The sequence below is a fragment of the Channa argus genome, chromosome 1 (genome assembly GCF_033026475.1).
Source record: "Channa argus isolate prfri chromosome 1, Channa argus male v1.0, whole genome shotgun sequence".
NCBI lineage: Eukaryota > Metazoa > Chordata > Actinopteri > Anabantiformes > Channidae > Channa > Channa argus.
Genome location: NC_090197.1, coordinates 23,407,062 through 23,424,032, shown reverse-complemented (window position 1 = coordinate 23,424,032; position 16,971 = coordinate 23,407,062). Strand labels below are relative to the sequence as shown.

At 38.4% G+C, this 16,971-nt stretch overlaps 1 protein-coding gene across 2 annotated transcripts in view; it reads left to right on the top strand.

Annotated features, from left to right (window-relative positions):
• The window catches only part of trappc9 (trafficking protein particle complex subunit 9), a 200,017-nt gene that overhangs the window by 39,246 nt on the left and 143,800 nt on the right, over positions 1-16,971 (top strand). For both annotated transcript variants that reach the window (XM_067508237.1, XM_067508228.1), the window contains 3 exons: positions 532-658; positions 820-952; positions 6,083-6,246. In XM_067508237.1, coding sequence (XP_067364338.1) covers positions 532-658; positions 820-952; positions 6,083-6,246 — 424 coding nt within the window. The remainder of the gene's footprint in view (positions 1-531; positions 659-819; positions 953-6,082; positions 6,247-16,971) is intronic.

The following is a 16,971-nucleotide window of genomic DNA, read 5'->3' as shown; positions in this document are numbered from 1 at the left end:
TCACTCTCTTTTTTTCAGTGGTAGCCATGTTATCATAGTGTCTACAGAGTGTAAAATATTCTTGGTGTGATGCTGGCATGACAGTGGGTCCACAATGTAGGTGTGTTTGTTCTTAGTCAGTTTTGATTGCCTTTGATACAGTGTTGTTCACACATAAGGTTTTTCTGTTTATTTTTTCAACATCTAATATCTGTACTGAACATTTGAAATTTTTATCCCCGTTCTAGCAACTGTTACTCACTTGCTAAGCTGTACTTTGTGATTTTCCACACAAAGAGATTACATGTTTATTCTTAATTAACCAGACCATAAAAAAATTATTTCTACACAAACATTTAACTGCCAGCGTCTTCTTTATTGCTTGTGCTAACAAAAACATTCAGTTTATGTGGTTTCAAATTTTATTTTCTCTTGCTTGCATGACAAGAATTTTCAAATTAGATTTATTTTTTTTTATTTTCCACACGATATAGTATACTTTTTCTCATATGATCACTCTCTAGTGATGTATTTTTGTAATGTTGTACTTAGGCTTTGCTGACCTCTGGAGTGGAGTTTGAGTCCCTCCCTGCTGCTCTATCCCTGCCTGCAGAGTCTGGCCTGTACCCCGTCACGCTGGTTGGTGTCCCACGTACAGCTGGCAATATCACAGTCAATGGTTGGTTGTTCCATCATTCAGATGTTTTACAAACAAAGAGCTGATTAAATTAGCTGTGATTTTTCATTGCATACATAAGTGAATAACCTTTTTAAACCCCTTTTTGGAATTTATTTCATTCATTTGGCAAGTCATCTCCTCTGTTCTCTATTTAAACCCAGGTTACCACACATCCGTTTTTGGGGTGACCAGCGATTGCCTGCTGGAGAGTCTGCCTGGTGTGAAGACTGGTGGCTGTTTGGTGGAGGTCATTCCTGCTCTTCCTCGCCTCCAGCTCAGCACATCACTGCCACGGTCAGAATCTTTCCTCTTCTGTGATGAAGTCACATCTCACATCTGCTACATAACACCCAAAGCTGTCCTTTTACTATTTTTACTGTTACTACTCACTAAAGCTAAGGTTTGGTTCAAATAAAACACCAGCACATAAGTAATTGTAATTTATTCTTGTTTTTCCTTTCTCTGGCATAGCTTTAATTTTAAATTAAATAATAACAATATGAGTAATTTGCCTTTTATTTCCTCCAATTTTATGGTATCAAATGTCATACATTTTACTAAACTTAAATTAAATAGTTGTATTTAGTATTTGATTGCAAATCCTTAGCACTCACTTGGTCTTTTTATTTCATTTTAGCCTTCAGAAAGTGAAACACATGGTGAATTACACTGAGGTCATGTAACTAACTGTACAGACAAGAACATTGCTGTTTGGCAATAAAAAAGAGAAAAGGGCAATGAGTCCTACGCTGTTCACCCACAATTGATGTGAACACCCTTAAACACCCTTAAAGCTAAAAGTCAGCACTTTAACCTTATAGCTGCTATTTCATTTCATTGTGTTGAAGTACAGAACCATTACTATAACTATGAAAAATGTGTCACTTCCCTACAGACTGCAATAAAGTTCAAATGTGCTGATACTTTTTTAAACATGTAACAAAAGGTAAATGGTCAGTAGTGTGTCACTGGCCTATTTGATGTAATTTTCACATACAAATGCTGTCATGTGTTTGAAGTGCTTCAAATACTGAGTTTCTTTTTAAGTATTTGTTCAACGTAGAGTTAAAGCATTTATTCTTGTATATTTCTGATTAAAATGACATGGCTTCCTTATGTAAGCTATACTCACTCATTCTATAGCCATTCTGTTGTAATCTTATAGTGAGTCAAGTGCAGTATTACACTTGGAAGTCATGTCAGATATAGCTGTTGTCTGACATCTGCCATAAACATCTGAATAGCAAGTGAATTTATCTCTATATACATCCCCAAATTCCCTAATCGAGTAAACATGAGAGAAGGAAATCATGAGTAACTTTCTATATGATTTCGGTCATGCTTCTAAGTGAAGTGATTGATCCGCTTTTGATGTGGAATATCATTTTATTCTCGTGTTGGAATATTCCCGTGGCAGACACCTGAAGCAAATAGAATAAAAATGTAATATGTAGCCTTTCACTGGTCCTACACATAGACCTCCAGCATCTGTTAGAGGTGTTTCATGGACTGTACATTGATGTCTTATGCCTATAACACAAAATATAAACAGTAATTAAAGCCACTACTTTTCACATTTCTAATGTTGATGTTTAAAATTTATTAATATTAATAATTATTATTTTTAATATTAAATTATACTATTAAAATATTAATAATTATTTAATAATAATTAATTTAATTATTTAATAATAATTAATAATATTAATAATTATTTAGAAAATGTCTAAAAGCTCAGTGTACGTCTGTCTGTCAGCAGCCATAATAAGGTTTTATATTCAGGTCTTAAAAGAGAGGGCTATTTCTTAAGTACAAACTTGTTACAGATATGTCTACAAAACCATTTACAAACCCCAGTCCCAAAATAGTTGGGACGATGTGTAAAAAGTAAATAAAAACACAACGCTATGATTTGCGAATGTCATATTTTATTCACAGTAGAACATAAATAGCATATCATATGTTGAAACTCAGAAATGTTGCCATTTCATGGAAAATATTAGCTCATTTTGAATTTGATTGCAGCAACACATCTCAAAGAAGTTGGAAGAGCGGCAACAAAAGGCTGGAAAAGTAATTGCTACTAATCAAAATCAAATGGAGAAGTGTTTGACAATTAATTAGATTAATTGGCAATAGGTCAGTAACATGAAGGGTATAAAATAAGCATTTCAGAGAGCTTGAATCTAAAGAGGGGCAGAGGTTCACCAGCTTGCTACCAAATTGCTTATAAAAATTTTGGAACAAGTTCAGAAAAATGTTCCTCAATGTAAAATTGTAAAGACTGAACATCTTACCTTCTACAGTTTATAAATATCATCAAAAGATTTAGAGAATCAGGGGGATTCTCTGCATAAGGCACAAAGCCAAAGGTCAAAACTGTATGCATGTGAACTTTGGGCCCTCAGGCTGCACTGCATTAAAAACAGGCATGATTCTCTACTGGACATTACTGTATGGGCTCAGTGATTTCTGGAAGTGTTCCTGTCTGTGAACACAGTTTGCTGTGCAATCTGCAAATATAAATTAAATGTGTATGATGGAAAAAAAAAGCCATATGTGAACACGATCCAGAAATCTGCAATGTTTTATGGGTCAAATCTAATTTAAAATGGTCTGAGGCAAAATGGAAAACTGTTCTGTGATCAGATTAATTAAAATTTTAAATTCTTTTTGATACGATGGACACTGTGTCCTGTGGACTAAAGAGAAGAGGGACCATCCAGCTTGTTATCAGCATACAGTTCAAAAGCTGCATCTCTGATGGTATGGGGCTGCATTAGTGCATATGGTGTGGGCAGCTTACACATCTAGAAAGGCTCCATCAATGTTGAAAAGGATATAGAGGTTTTAGAGCAACATATCCTTCCATCCAGACAATGTCTCTTTCAAGGAAGGTCTTGCATATGTCAGCAAGACACAGTTAAACCACATACTGCATCCATCACAACAGCATGGCTTTGCAGGAGAAGACTCAGGGTGCTGAGCTGGCCTGCCTGTAGTCCAAACCATATGGTGCATCATAAAAAAAAAAATCCGGCAAAAAAGTCCCAAGACTGTTGAGGAGCTAGAATCCTGCATCACACAAGAATGGGACAACATTCCTCTCCTAAAACTTCAGCAACTGGTCTCCTCACTTCCCAGACGTTTACAGATAGTTGTTTAAAAAAAGAGGGGATGCTACACAATGGTAAACATCACCTTCTTCCACCCTCTTTTTTGCTTCCATCAATGTCAAAATTAGCTAATATTTTCCATGAATTGGTAAAATTTCTCAGTTTCAACATCTGATATGTTGTTTATGTTCTATTGTTAATAAAATATGATGAAAGCAGAAGCCACCAGCTTTTTAAAAGCCAGTAAACATCAGCATGCAAGTATTTGTTTTTGACAGTGGATGTGTGGCCAAAAATACAATATGCAGTTTATTGCTCTGTGTAATTCATTGTGGATTTATTATTTTTAAATGAATGATTTACATCATTATTTCATGACTCTATATTATGTGTCCCAGTATGTGTCAAACAGACATTTTATAATTTACCCTAGGTATGCTGACCATGCCACTGGTCATTTAAGACTTGAAACAAGGCTTGTGTGCTGTGTTAAGCGACATATTCCTATGTATCCAAGGCCTAGCGTGGTATTATATCGTCTCTAAAAGTGGATTTTGGCACATTTCCAAAACAGATGTTGCCTTTTACAAGTTGACCTCTTAACTACAGTCAAAATGATGTTTAATGATAAACCTCACTTTTTATTCAAAGTTGTGCTAAACTCTCAGCAGCCCTTCAAACTCTGTAAAAACCCATCCACAAATAATGTTCCAGGTAATTAGTTTCTTCTTCTTTTGCTTTCAGCTGTTCCCTTTCCGGGGTTTCCACAGCAAATCATGTGCCTCCATCTAACCCTGTCCTCTGCATCCTGTCTAACTTTATTTCCTCTCTCACTACATCCATAAATCTCCTCTTTGGTCTTCCTCTTGACCTGCCTGGGAGCTCCAGCCTTCCATCCTTCTACCGATACATTTACCGTCTCTGCTCTGAAAATGTCCAATCCAACTCAATCTGGCCTCTCTGACTTTATCTCCAAAACATGAACTGTCCCTCTGACGTCCTCATTCCTGATCCTGTCCATCCTCATAACTCCCAAAGAGAACCTCAACATCTTAAGCTTTGCTACCTCCATCTCTGCCTCTGTCTTTTCTCCAGTGCCACTGTCTCTAAGCCGAACAACATCGCTGGTCTCACCACCGTCTTAAACACCTTTCCTTTCATTCTCACTGATACTCTTTTATCACACAACAGACTTTTCTCGACCCGTTACAACCTGTTTGCACTAAGACTATGACCCTAAGTACTTAAAGTCCTACACCTTCTTCACCTCTGCTCCCTGTAACCTCACTGTTCCACCTGGGTCCCTCTTATTCTCACACATGTATTCTGTCTTACTGCGGCTAAGCTTCATTCCTCTGTTTTCCAGAGCAGACCTCCACCTCTCTAGATTTTCTTCCACATGCTCCCTGCTCTCGCTAAAGATCACAATTAACATGTCCTGCACCACTCTACCATATTTCTCTGCAGCTCCAGACTTCCTCATACAATATCACATCTCCTCTCACGGCACCCTGTCATACGCTTTCTCTAAATCTACAAAGACACAATGCAACTCCCTATGACCTTATCTGTACTTCTCCATCAGCATCCTCAAAGCAAATACTGCATCTGTTGTTCTCTTTCTAGGTATGAAACCATATTACTGCTCACAAATGATCACCTCTGCCCTTAGCCTAGCTTCCACTACTCTTTCCCACAACTCCATTGTTTGGCTCATCAGCTTTATTCCTCTGTAGCTGCCACAGCTCTGCACATCTCCCTTGTTCTTAAAAACTTGCACCAGTACACTTTTCCTCCATTCCTCGGGGATCCTCTCACTTTCCAAGATCTTAAACAAACTAGTCAAACTCTACTGCCACCTCTCCTAGACATTTCCATACCTCCACAGGTATGTCGTCAGGACCATAGCCTTTCCACTCTTCATCCTCTTCAACGTCCTCCGCACTTCACTCTTACTAATCTTTGTTACTACCTGCTCCACACCAGTCACTTCTTCTACTTTTCGTTCCCTTTCATTTTTCTGTTCCAAGTAATTAGTATATAAGAAGTTTTTTTTCATCTTTATCAAAATGTGAGCGAGATCATTTAAAGTGAGACAAAGATGGGATCTGTTCTCGCGCATCTCTAGTGAATTTCTACCTGAAGCATTGTTTTTTTTTTTTTTTTTTTTATGATATACGCATATTGAAACGCTTTCTATGATACCAAACATTAAACTTTCTACATTGTGAGCCTAATGTTACTTGAATTAGTGATAGAAAAACCTTTATCTTTAACCATTGATTTGACATTCCTTGTCTGCATACAGGTCAGCACACACACCTCAACCAATGTCTAAAGAAGAATTGTCCAGTAGTGTGTCTATTCAGCTTTTCAATGGAGAGACTCAGCAGCTGACCATCACCTTGGAGAACATTGGGTCTGAGGATATTGAGACCCTGGAGCTCACCTCCAAGACTGTCACCACCAAAGGTTAGCCCCCTATAATGATCCCTAAAGGCATATACACGTACTGTATGCCAATTGTACTCTGTATTATTGAAGTTCTGACTTGTTTCATCTTAGATGTTAATGACTAATGAAACAGAGAGCTGTTTTAGCAAAGAATAAATTACTGACAATATGTGAATTAATATTCTGTACCTAGGAAACAATGAAGTATTGAAGTGATTGCTTCATTCAGAATGTTATCAGCACTGTTTTAGTTGGGTAGCTTTTGATGTGCTTCATAACTTACAGAGTTTTTGCTTCTGAGTTTTTCAGTTCCTGTGTCAGCAGTGTGACAGAGGTCATTGCCCTGTTGTCTCTGGTTCTACATTTTTCATGAACTCGTGGCTTTTCACTCTGTGTTTCATCTCTTTGTACAACACCTGCTCAGGTCCTCAGATCTCTCCAGCCCACCCCCACCATGACTGTCTGTCTCTGTGCCTTTGCCGATTGCTTGCTGTCTTCTTCTTTCTGTCTGTGTGAAAATAAGCTGTTTTTATACACAGTACACACAAGGTTATGATGGTCTTCAATGCAGATGGTACAGATATCACAATTAAAGGATTAATTACTTTCCACTTATCAGTGAATGGCACACATTAGCTTGTCTACAGCTTTAAATACAAGCTGTTGCTGTTTCTACCTTTCACGTCAGATGTTGGGCTCAAACTGAATGTCTAAATCTTCTAGTGCTCTAGCCCTGTAGGGATAATGCTGTCTTGGAGTGGGTTCAGCCTCGTTACTTCAGCATTTAAGCACTGGCTTTGGTACTGTTGAAGTAATTAGGAAACAACATGTCTAAACATAACACTCAGTTACATCTTACTGATCAATAGATAAACTCATGCTGTGCCTTCCTTATGCAGCCTGTGGTTAACAGTCTAGCCGGGAGATGCAGGAGAACAGTAATTACAAGATTTCAAGTCCAGCTCATACACGCTTTCTCTGAATTACATCGCTTGGCCAATGGAGAAAACCAACTGTGAAATGTCATACAGTACATAGTATGTATATAAGCCACAGACAAATTGCTCATCCATCTCACTGCTTGTTACATTTCCTGCTCCCTGATGACTGGACTCCAAGATACAATATAGTCTCTGAAGTTTGCCGAATTCTCCTTGAGAATAAATGCTTTGCTAGAAATGATCTATATGAAATGATCTAAATGAACTATAGCTTTGCATGCTAGGGAATAATATTTTCTGTATTGAATAAATAAGTAGAAATAACTGACATACCAAAAAACATCATGCAGTTGCCTGATTGAGGAAGTTTATATGTGCTGCCCCACCACAAATTGGTTAAAATCATATTATAGTGTGGAGCTGGGTGCAGTGTCCGTGGTCTCTGATTTCAGATGAACTGGACACATTTTCTTTCTCGTAAATAGTAACTTCGCCATAACTTCATGAAGCATTAATAACGTGGATCTGTGCTACAGACTAAATGTTCACCCTGTTTTGATATAATGATGCGACTTTCATCAGCTCTGAAGAATCATTGTGACCTTCAAAAACCTTTTATAGACATGCGCTGAAAAAGTTAGGAACAAAAACAAAAATGTTAACAGTTAAATTTTTGTAGATGGGTGAAAATCCTGCAGCTGGCAGAAATAGTAAGTTATAGGTTATTGTACTAGAAATATCCATCCAATAGCTATACAAAACACAGGTGCTAGTAGTTAGTTAGTAGTCAAGTAAGTAACAACAAAGAATTAGGCCAATTAATGAAGCCCCAGTAGACCAATTCGATCTCAGAATGCAGGCCTACTTGTGGTTCCCACAGTTTCCAAAGGTTGAATGGGAGGCAGAGCCTTTAGCTATCAAGCTTCTCTCTTGTGGAACCAGCTCCCAGTTCAGATTCGGGAAGCAGACACCCTGCTGGGATTGGTGGAGGGCTGCAATGATGGTTCTGGAACTTTGTCCCATCTCCAAACAGGATCTCTGGGGCTCAGAGAGATAGGCGAATCATGTCCAAGTAAATTAATTTACCACAGGTGGGCTCCAGTCAAAATGTAGAAGCGTCTTGGCAACAATAAACAGAAATGGTAGGTGCCAAAATTAATTTTTAAGTGTTTTTGCAAAGCGTCTGAATACTTATGCCAATGTGATAATCTGACATTTCATTTTTTTTCTTTCAATAAATTTATATACATTTCTGTTGAATTTTGTTTTCATTTTGAGGTATTCAGTGTAGATTAATAAGGGAAAAAATAGTATTAGGCTGCAGTATAACAAAATTGGGGAAAAAGAAACACAGAACAATAAAATGAATTTGTATGTTGCACTTAACTTTTGTCAAAGAAAAATAACCCTAACTTAAGCCATGTTAGGCTGATAGGTTTGTTTTGTTCTGTTTTTTTGCCCATTTTTAGTTTAGACTGAAAATGACAGGTCACTTTCCCTACGGAGGAAGAGCCAAATATAAACTCATATTGGTTTACTTACTTTTCAAATAAGTTTTCCAAAATATCAAAACCAATGAGGGCATTCAAGATCAAATTGAGCAGTATCTGTACTTGAATATCTATCAAAACTGATCTGTAGAAAACCACAGTTAGAAAGTTATTGCTGCAAAGGGCATTTTTTAAACAGCTCTAATCAGCACACCCTCGACTTTGTGCTTCACATTTGGCACTTTACACTGTAGTCTTGTCTGGGCCCATGCCAAACATGCTGGATCTCATTGGGTCCAAACTAATTTTTTTTATTATAAGAAAGTGCTGCCAATATTAATCAGGCTTCTTTTCATGTTTCTTTCTTTGGGCACAGTTTAATCTTTCATTTTTGGGCCATTTTGGGAGCTATGGTTTCCTTCCTCGAAGATTTCCGCATAGGTTGATCTGTCACTGATGCACCAATTTCCACAGATCATCCTCACACCAAGTCAGAAGCAGTTACCTTCCTGTTCCTCAGTGCTTAGGTTAGGAAATAGTGAATTGTGTGTGGCTTAATATTGTCATTTAGTTGCTTATTTAGTACATAGATTTATTCCATTAAGGTATTTTATGTCATATATTTCCATCGCACTCTACCTAAGCTGTTTGTTTTTACTACACTGGACATAATATTAAACATCCATAATGCAGTTATTGTAAGATGCTACTTAGAATCCTTTAACCTATTAGTAATATTGCACAGGGGTGTTCTTCTAACAGTTCTTATGTACGCTATATCTCACCATCTGCTTGCTTTTCACCTAAAGTTTTGTTGGAAATCATATTTTTTCTGCATACATGTGTTCTGTGTCAACCACATTTCCTGTGTTCTTAGATAAATTCTAGCATTTTTCTTGAAATAAGTGTCTAGATACTTAAATATTGGAGGACAATGTGTCATCTTTACTCTTCAGGACAACTGCTAATAAGACAGTAGTCATGGCTTATAAGCTACATTGTCTTTACTTTCTCCAATTTTACCCTTCTGGAGTTCTGAAATCTGCCTGCTGCTATTGGACTTCAGTTCATGAAGATTTTTATTATGCTTTTTAGTGGGGTATGGAAGCAGTATTTAAAACAGTGCTTGTTAAATGCTAACCAGAGGGACCCATGGATAGTTGATAAAACATGAGCATGTGCTTTTAAACTAATCAGTGTTTGCAGGCAATTGTTCCCACTTTGTTTTAGAAGAACATGGTCTTAAAAAATGCATGTGGGCAGACATACCCTTGGCTAGCGTTTAGGCATACCCTTGGTCATCGGCTTGCATATTTATACCTGCTCTACTCCTTCCACTGGGGTGGGTGGTAAGGCAATTTCACCAAGTTCACATGGGGTGAAGTCATACAACAATGCTAAAGCAGCTGGCATTGCATGTAAAGATCACACACTGCTATTTCTATTCAAGTACTCATGAATTTAGATTGTCACATGTACCTGTTGTCCATCATTATCAGTAGACTCATTTATTGTTGGACCTCAGAATGACGATCAATGATTTTAGGCCCTAAACAGATTTTACAAACTGTTTCACAATGGATACAGAGTGATGGAACAAAATCATATACAGTAACAACCAAAACAATAGACCACATACCAATAATAATATTAATAATAGTAATACTAATATTTCTGTCAACAAGAACAACATAATTAATAATCTATTAATTAAAAAAACTGAATATATCGGTCGAAGGATGCTGAGGTTGGAGCTGCCAGGCAGGAGGTTTAAAGGAAGACCAAAGAGGAGATTTATGGATGTAGTGAGAGAGGACATGAAGTAAGTTGGTGTGAGAGAAGAGGATGCAGAGGACAGGGTTAGATGGAAGTACATGATTCGCTGTGGCGACCCCTGAAAGGGAGCAGCCGAAAGGAAAAGAAGATCATTAAAAAATAAAAAGTAAATCTGCAAAAGTAATTTGTTTCTGCAACAGTAATGTTTCCATCCAGAATTGGAAATGTGTGGCTTCAATTCCATTGAAGACATGGAATCGTTATTTATTAATGTTTGACTGGTTAATTGTTATTGTGTTGCATTGTCTTCTTTTGAAGTTGTATAGCAGATAATCAATTCAAACCGCAATTTATGCTAGTACAACTAACTCCTAAACTTCCAACATTACCTGTTTCTGTAGCTAGGTCTGCAGAGCTGGAAGGTGAGGAATCAAGAGCATAACAAATTCTTATACCAGCTAGATCCAAATCCAAAGTATAATTCTGTCCTCCACATTAAGTACATCAGTGAGGACTGGCTAACAAAATCTCCTGTCCGCACTACAGTTCAACAGCAGCACAAAAACCCTCCAAAACTGACTTAACTCCTCTGAGTCTGAACACAAACTGAACATTATCGCTTCCATGAAAGAGGATTTACTGCAGGACTGTAGGATTAGACTGACTTAATTTGAGCCCAATAAACTTACAACTGAGTGGAAATTTATTCATCTATAGCAGGAAATTCACCACTTGGACTCAGTGATATCTTCTTAATCAAATGGTGGTGTGTTGAAGAATTCATATCCCGAATATTTATAATTTTGTACTGTAGTTAACTATCTGCAACTAAATGCATGCACCGTGAAATGATTTTAATTATTGTCCAAAATATTGTCCCAGATCCCAAATCTTTGTGTTTCAGGTGCAATTTTTACTGTCCTCAAGACGATGGGACACTGTTAATTTTGAGCCCTGGCCACTGTACTTTTCTGTTTCCTTTCCAAGTGCCAGTAAAATGTTGGCGTGGTCCCAGCCGTCTCAGTAATTGTGGCGATCCTTACGTATCCTAATGTTACAACAGATGATTTAGCTGACATCTTTTCTCAGAAGTATGACTGGAGAGGGGAGCAGAAAGGGGCCAGTTATTTACAGAAATAAGTAAAGTAATTGGCTGCATTTGAGGCAGGATGTTTTACAACAAATCACAGAAATTTAGTGACCAAAGTTGTGGTCTTGGCCAGTTTTGAAAAGAAATCCACAGTTTGCCCAGTCTGAGACCAAGACCTTAAAAAAGTGGTCTTGAGACCAAGACCAATCTCAAAAACACTACTAAGCTGGGGATCACAATAGTTACAGAGCCTGTGTGCAAACACCATGGTGACATTCTGTACTGTCCCTAGTTATCATATAGCCGAGGAAATAATCCGCTTGGAGAACCACTGCTACACTCTACTGAAAGGCTAATATCGCTTTGTTAGCAGGGCAGCTCTGTGTCACTCAGATCAATGCATGGTTCATCTCCTCCCGACCTATAAGCAAAATGTAAAGTCTGCGAACCCTATAGTTAAAACTGTGAAGAGATGGACCCGAGAGGCAAAGCAGCAGCTGCAGGACTGCTTTGACTGCACAGACTGCAGTGTTTTTGAGCCTTTACTTAAAAACATAGGTAAACTTACTGACACTGTGGGCATCATATGTCAGTTTTTGTGAGCCAAGACCTATTGCACATACAGCAACAACAAACCTTGGTTCACAGCTAAACTAAAACACAGCTTTGCAGGACTAAAGAGGAAGCTTATAGAAGTGGGGATACACTCCTGTACATTCAGGACTGAATTTCACTGTCAAAAGAGATCAAGGTGGAAAAGAAAACTATGCTGAAAAGTTGGAAAATTTTTATTTTCTGACAGTGATGCCACAACAGTGTATAGAGCCTTGCAGGACATTACAAAGTACAGGAGGCCTTCCCCACCTGCTGACGAGAACAAAAAACTGGCAGACAGTCTGAAGGCATTTTATTGCAGGTTTGCCAAATCTTCAACGACTGGAGCTATGTGAAGTCCTATCAACCTTTTAAACATTCAACCAAAATTCCAGCCCCTAAGAAAGCTATTATCTCAGGACTAAATGACTACAGGCCTATCACTTTGATGTCTGTGGTTATGAAATCCTTTGAACAACTAGTGTTGAACCATCTGAAAAACATCACAGGGCCCCTGGTAGACTCCTTGCAGTTTGCCTACAGGGCAAACAGGTCAGTAGATGGCCCCTGCACATTAAACAGGCCTCATCCTTACCTGTTTTTAAATCCCTTCTTAAAACCCACTTGTTTTCATTGGCCTTTGACACAGTCTGAGTTGTTGACATTATTTTATTTGTTTGTTGTGATAACAACAAATCAGACAGAATAATACATGTTTTATGCTATTGTATACTTTTTATTTTATGTTTTTAACCTGTACAGCACTTTGGTCAACCTAGTTGTTTTAAAGTGCTTAACAAATAAAGTTACAAGTTAGGACTGCATTACTTCCTGGACCAACTCAACAGCCCTTGGACATTCAGCATTTTAGCTCATTGTTTAACACCATCACTCCAAAAATACTGTCCTCCAAACTCCTACGTCTCTGTATCCCCCTCTGTGTGTCAGTTGATCACTAGCTTCCTCACCAACAGAACACAGCAGGCAAGGATGGGGAAAGTTACATCCAGCATACAGAAAACCAATACCGGGGCTCCTCTGCCCTCTGCTTTTCTGCTGTCTACACAAACAACTGCACCTCAAGCAACTTGACTTTCAAGGTTTTCTAAAGGTTGCAGACGAAACGTCCTCATGTGAGATGATGGGACTGTATATTGACGCGAGGTTGATTAGCTGGTGCTGTGGTGCAGACAAAAAGACCTGGAACTGAACATGCTCAAGTCTGTAAAGATGGGTTTTGATTTCAGGAGAAGCCCCTCCACACTGCCTCCCCTCATCATATCCTCCAGGCTTGTGAAAACTCTTTACATTTTGGCACTATCTTGCATGTCTTGATCTGGGAGAACAGCATTGACTCTATCCTCAGAAAAGCTCACCAGAGGATGTATTTCCTATGAAAGCTGAGAAAGTTCGATCTACCACAGAAGCTGCTGATTCAGTTCTACACTGCTGTCATTGAGTCTGCCCTGTGCTCCTCCATCACAGTCTGGCTTGGAGCAGCCAAGACAAGAACAGACTGCAGTGGACAGCAAGAACAGCAAAAAGAATCATTGGTGCTCCCCTGCTCACTCTCCAGGACTTGTACACATTGTGGCCAGGAAGCAGGCAAAGAAAATCACCACTAACCCCTCTCACCCTGGACACAACCCATTCAAGCTTCTCCAATCTGGCGAACACCAAAACAGTTTCTTTCCTCAGGCCATACTTGCTAATACATTGGTGCTTTCCCTGCTACTGTATACACTGCCCACACTAACACTTATCCACTACATGCCCACACAAAAACACACGCACTGCACCTTAACTACCCAAGTAATTGCATTGAAACTACATTCCCCACGATATATTTGTATATTTGTCGATGTTGTCTACATTGATACTCCTTGCACATGTCCTTGAGAGCAACCATTGACCGAAGAAAATTCCTTGTATGTGTTAGCATACTTGGACAATAAATCTCATTCTGATATTACCTTGTCACCAAATGTTTGTGCCTCCTTAGGTAGACATTAGTAAACTGCTGCTAAAGCCACTTGCATAAGCTTTAGATAGGCCAAAATTGAAAGGTCCTTTCTAAAGCCCACAGCATTTTCTATTGAAACCAAAATGAATAAAAGATTAGAGTTACAATAGGAAAACATTTGTTGCAAAATAAACAAAACATTACTCTTTCTGCCACAGGACCACCACAGTCATCTCGACATACGAGATAGGAGCTCTGTTAGAAAATATATTTTAGTTTGAAAAGAAAAACTATATATACTGTAATAAAAAAAAAACTTTAGACAGTAATGTGTTATGTTTCTAAATGTGTGTGAAGTTGAGTGGTGAAAAGCAGAAAATAAGCAACTATCATACCCGAACCTCATGTTCATCACTGCTGTTGTGTGTTAACATCAACTCAGCTCTGTTCTCAAACACTTTTGCGCACATTTATATGAAAAGCCTTAGAAGGACTTTCCACTGTGTAGCCATAAAAAAATATAAGGGGGCTAGTATTGCTTCACTGATTTTGCTATCATCAGCAGAGCCAGCTGACTGCTGCCTGTGCACAGCTGCTTCCTCATTTGACAAGCATTTCTTGATGTCTATTTGTAGTACTAAGTTTGCCTAATGTGGAGTAAGACTTGTCGTTTTGAACTAGAAATCTCTCATCCAGAACTTAAAGGAAATCAAAATATATCCACCATGCTGACCAGAGCTGAGCATGAACATGTTTAATGATGTCCTCCTTTTAAGTCTTGCTCCAAACTTTCCTATTGTTGTACAGATATTAGTAGTCCTTAAAGAATGAATTCCACTGACTATGGAACCTCTTACGTTCCAGACTCACAACGCTTACTGTTTAGTCAAACTCACATATCCAGCATAACATCCTGTTGTCATCCCGATGGATTGGCATAATATTGATTACAAACGTTACATGAATTGTATTAATTTTGGTGATTTTAGATGCGGTCTTATCAGCATGTTAGCAGATTTATTGAATACATGTTAGAAATTGATGTTTAAACTTATGTCAGGCAGTGTAGTGCAATGCAGTCAATGGTTTACACTAATAGACTGGCACAATGCATGTACATTGACTTAAGTAACCAGGTTATAGTCAGTTTTCGCGGGAAAGTTGATTTATTAACTGCCATGTAAACCGGAAAACTGGTTTGAAGGAACGACTGAAGGAACGGAGAGATCATCAACAAGTCCTCCTATGTCACTTTTTCCACAGATTTTTAAAATTCAGACTGTTCCTATTGTGGATTGTGCTGCGTGTGTCTCCTTTGTTTCTTGTTTTTCTTTCTCTCCCTCTGTGCTGTCACTCTGCTGCGACACGGAAACACACATAAATAAGTCAGGAAGCACCGTTTTCTGTCACTATATAGTTGATATCTGTGCCAGGCTTCCAAAAAACTCTTCTGCTGCAATGCATGCAAGGATTTCCAGTAACCGTGTTTTTTTTAAGTACATGTAAATGCCATTTCCTGATTAATTGAGAAAGCTGATTTCTCAGAGTACCCCAGTTACTTAATTGTATGAAAACAAAGTCAGATTAATTTGTTCACCATTTACATCCATCCATCCATCTATTTTCTTAACCACTTATTCTGTTCAGGGTCTCAGGGGGCTGGAGCCTATCACAGTTTTTACTATGTGAGGGGCAGGGCACACCCTGGGCAGGGAGCCAGTCCATCTCAGGGCCAACACAGAGGGGCATACACAGATAGAAAACCATTTACACTCTCATTCACAACTACTGGTAGTTTTGCCTATTACACTAACATGCATGTGCTTGATATTTAGTAGGCAACCATTTACATTTCAACTTCGAATGGGATAATGTTTTTATCTGTTGTTACACAGTTCTTTGCATACATGTTTTGATTTGTACTGATTTTTCTTTATTAGGACCTGTTACACACACCTTACTTTCTGGAGAAACAGGCTTCCCTTGAGGGAAGGGAAATCTGAAAAGCAAGCTTAAATATTCCACATAGTGTTTGCAACAGGGGTTGTTTAATGTCTGCTTTGAAGTAGTACTGACATGCCCTCCATAAGATTTAGAGCAATGTCTCGGGTTAGTGCCTTAAATAAGGCATGGATGATTACTTGACCTTCATTATACTTGTGAATAATACTAAACTTAGTCTAGAATATCCCTAGGGTTCTACATGCTTACTCTTCATTCTATCTCAGTTTTTTTTTTAATTCATTGCAAAGTGTTCTGAGTAAATAATTATTTAAAGAGAATTTTATTTACAGAATCTTTATTTAATGCCATGTACTTTCACATCGTCTTAGAAGATTTTAAAAGCTTTGGTTATGGATCAAGCACAGATGTTTTAATTATTGTTCTTACAGTGAGCTTACATCTCCCCTTCTGCTTTGTGTCTATTAAAATCAGCATGCTTGCTCTTCCAGCAGTCCCCTAAGAGCAGGAATGGCTCACCTGCATAGACAGAACACATGCTTTATTCAGGTGATGTATCATTCATTTGATGCTCCTGGCTGAAGTGGATGCAGCTGAGTCATTTGCCTCAGGTAGAAGGAGTTGGAAGCATAAATTAGAGCACCAGGTCTAGTACGGGCACCAAAAGGACTTGTGGTTAGGGGGCCAATCAGCTGCTTTGTTGCACAATAAAGCAATTTGCAAAAGAAACATCATGGTAGCAGTGATTTTCTTTCTCAAATACAACCTGCTGCGACATGAGGCACCACTTTATTGCACCAGGCCATAACTAGGAGTTTAGTGAGGAAAAAGGATTTTTTTTTCTTACTTTAGTGCTTATGAATGGAAATGTGAGTGGCTGCAACCACAATTGTGTCAGTTTTTCTTTCCCCAAAATATTTGCTTCTC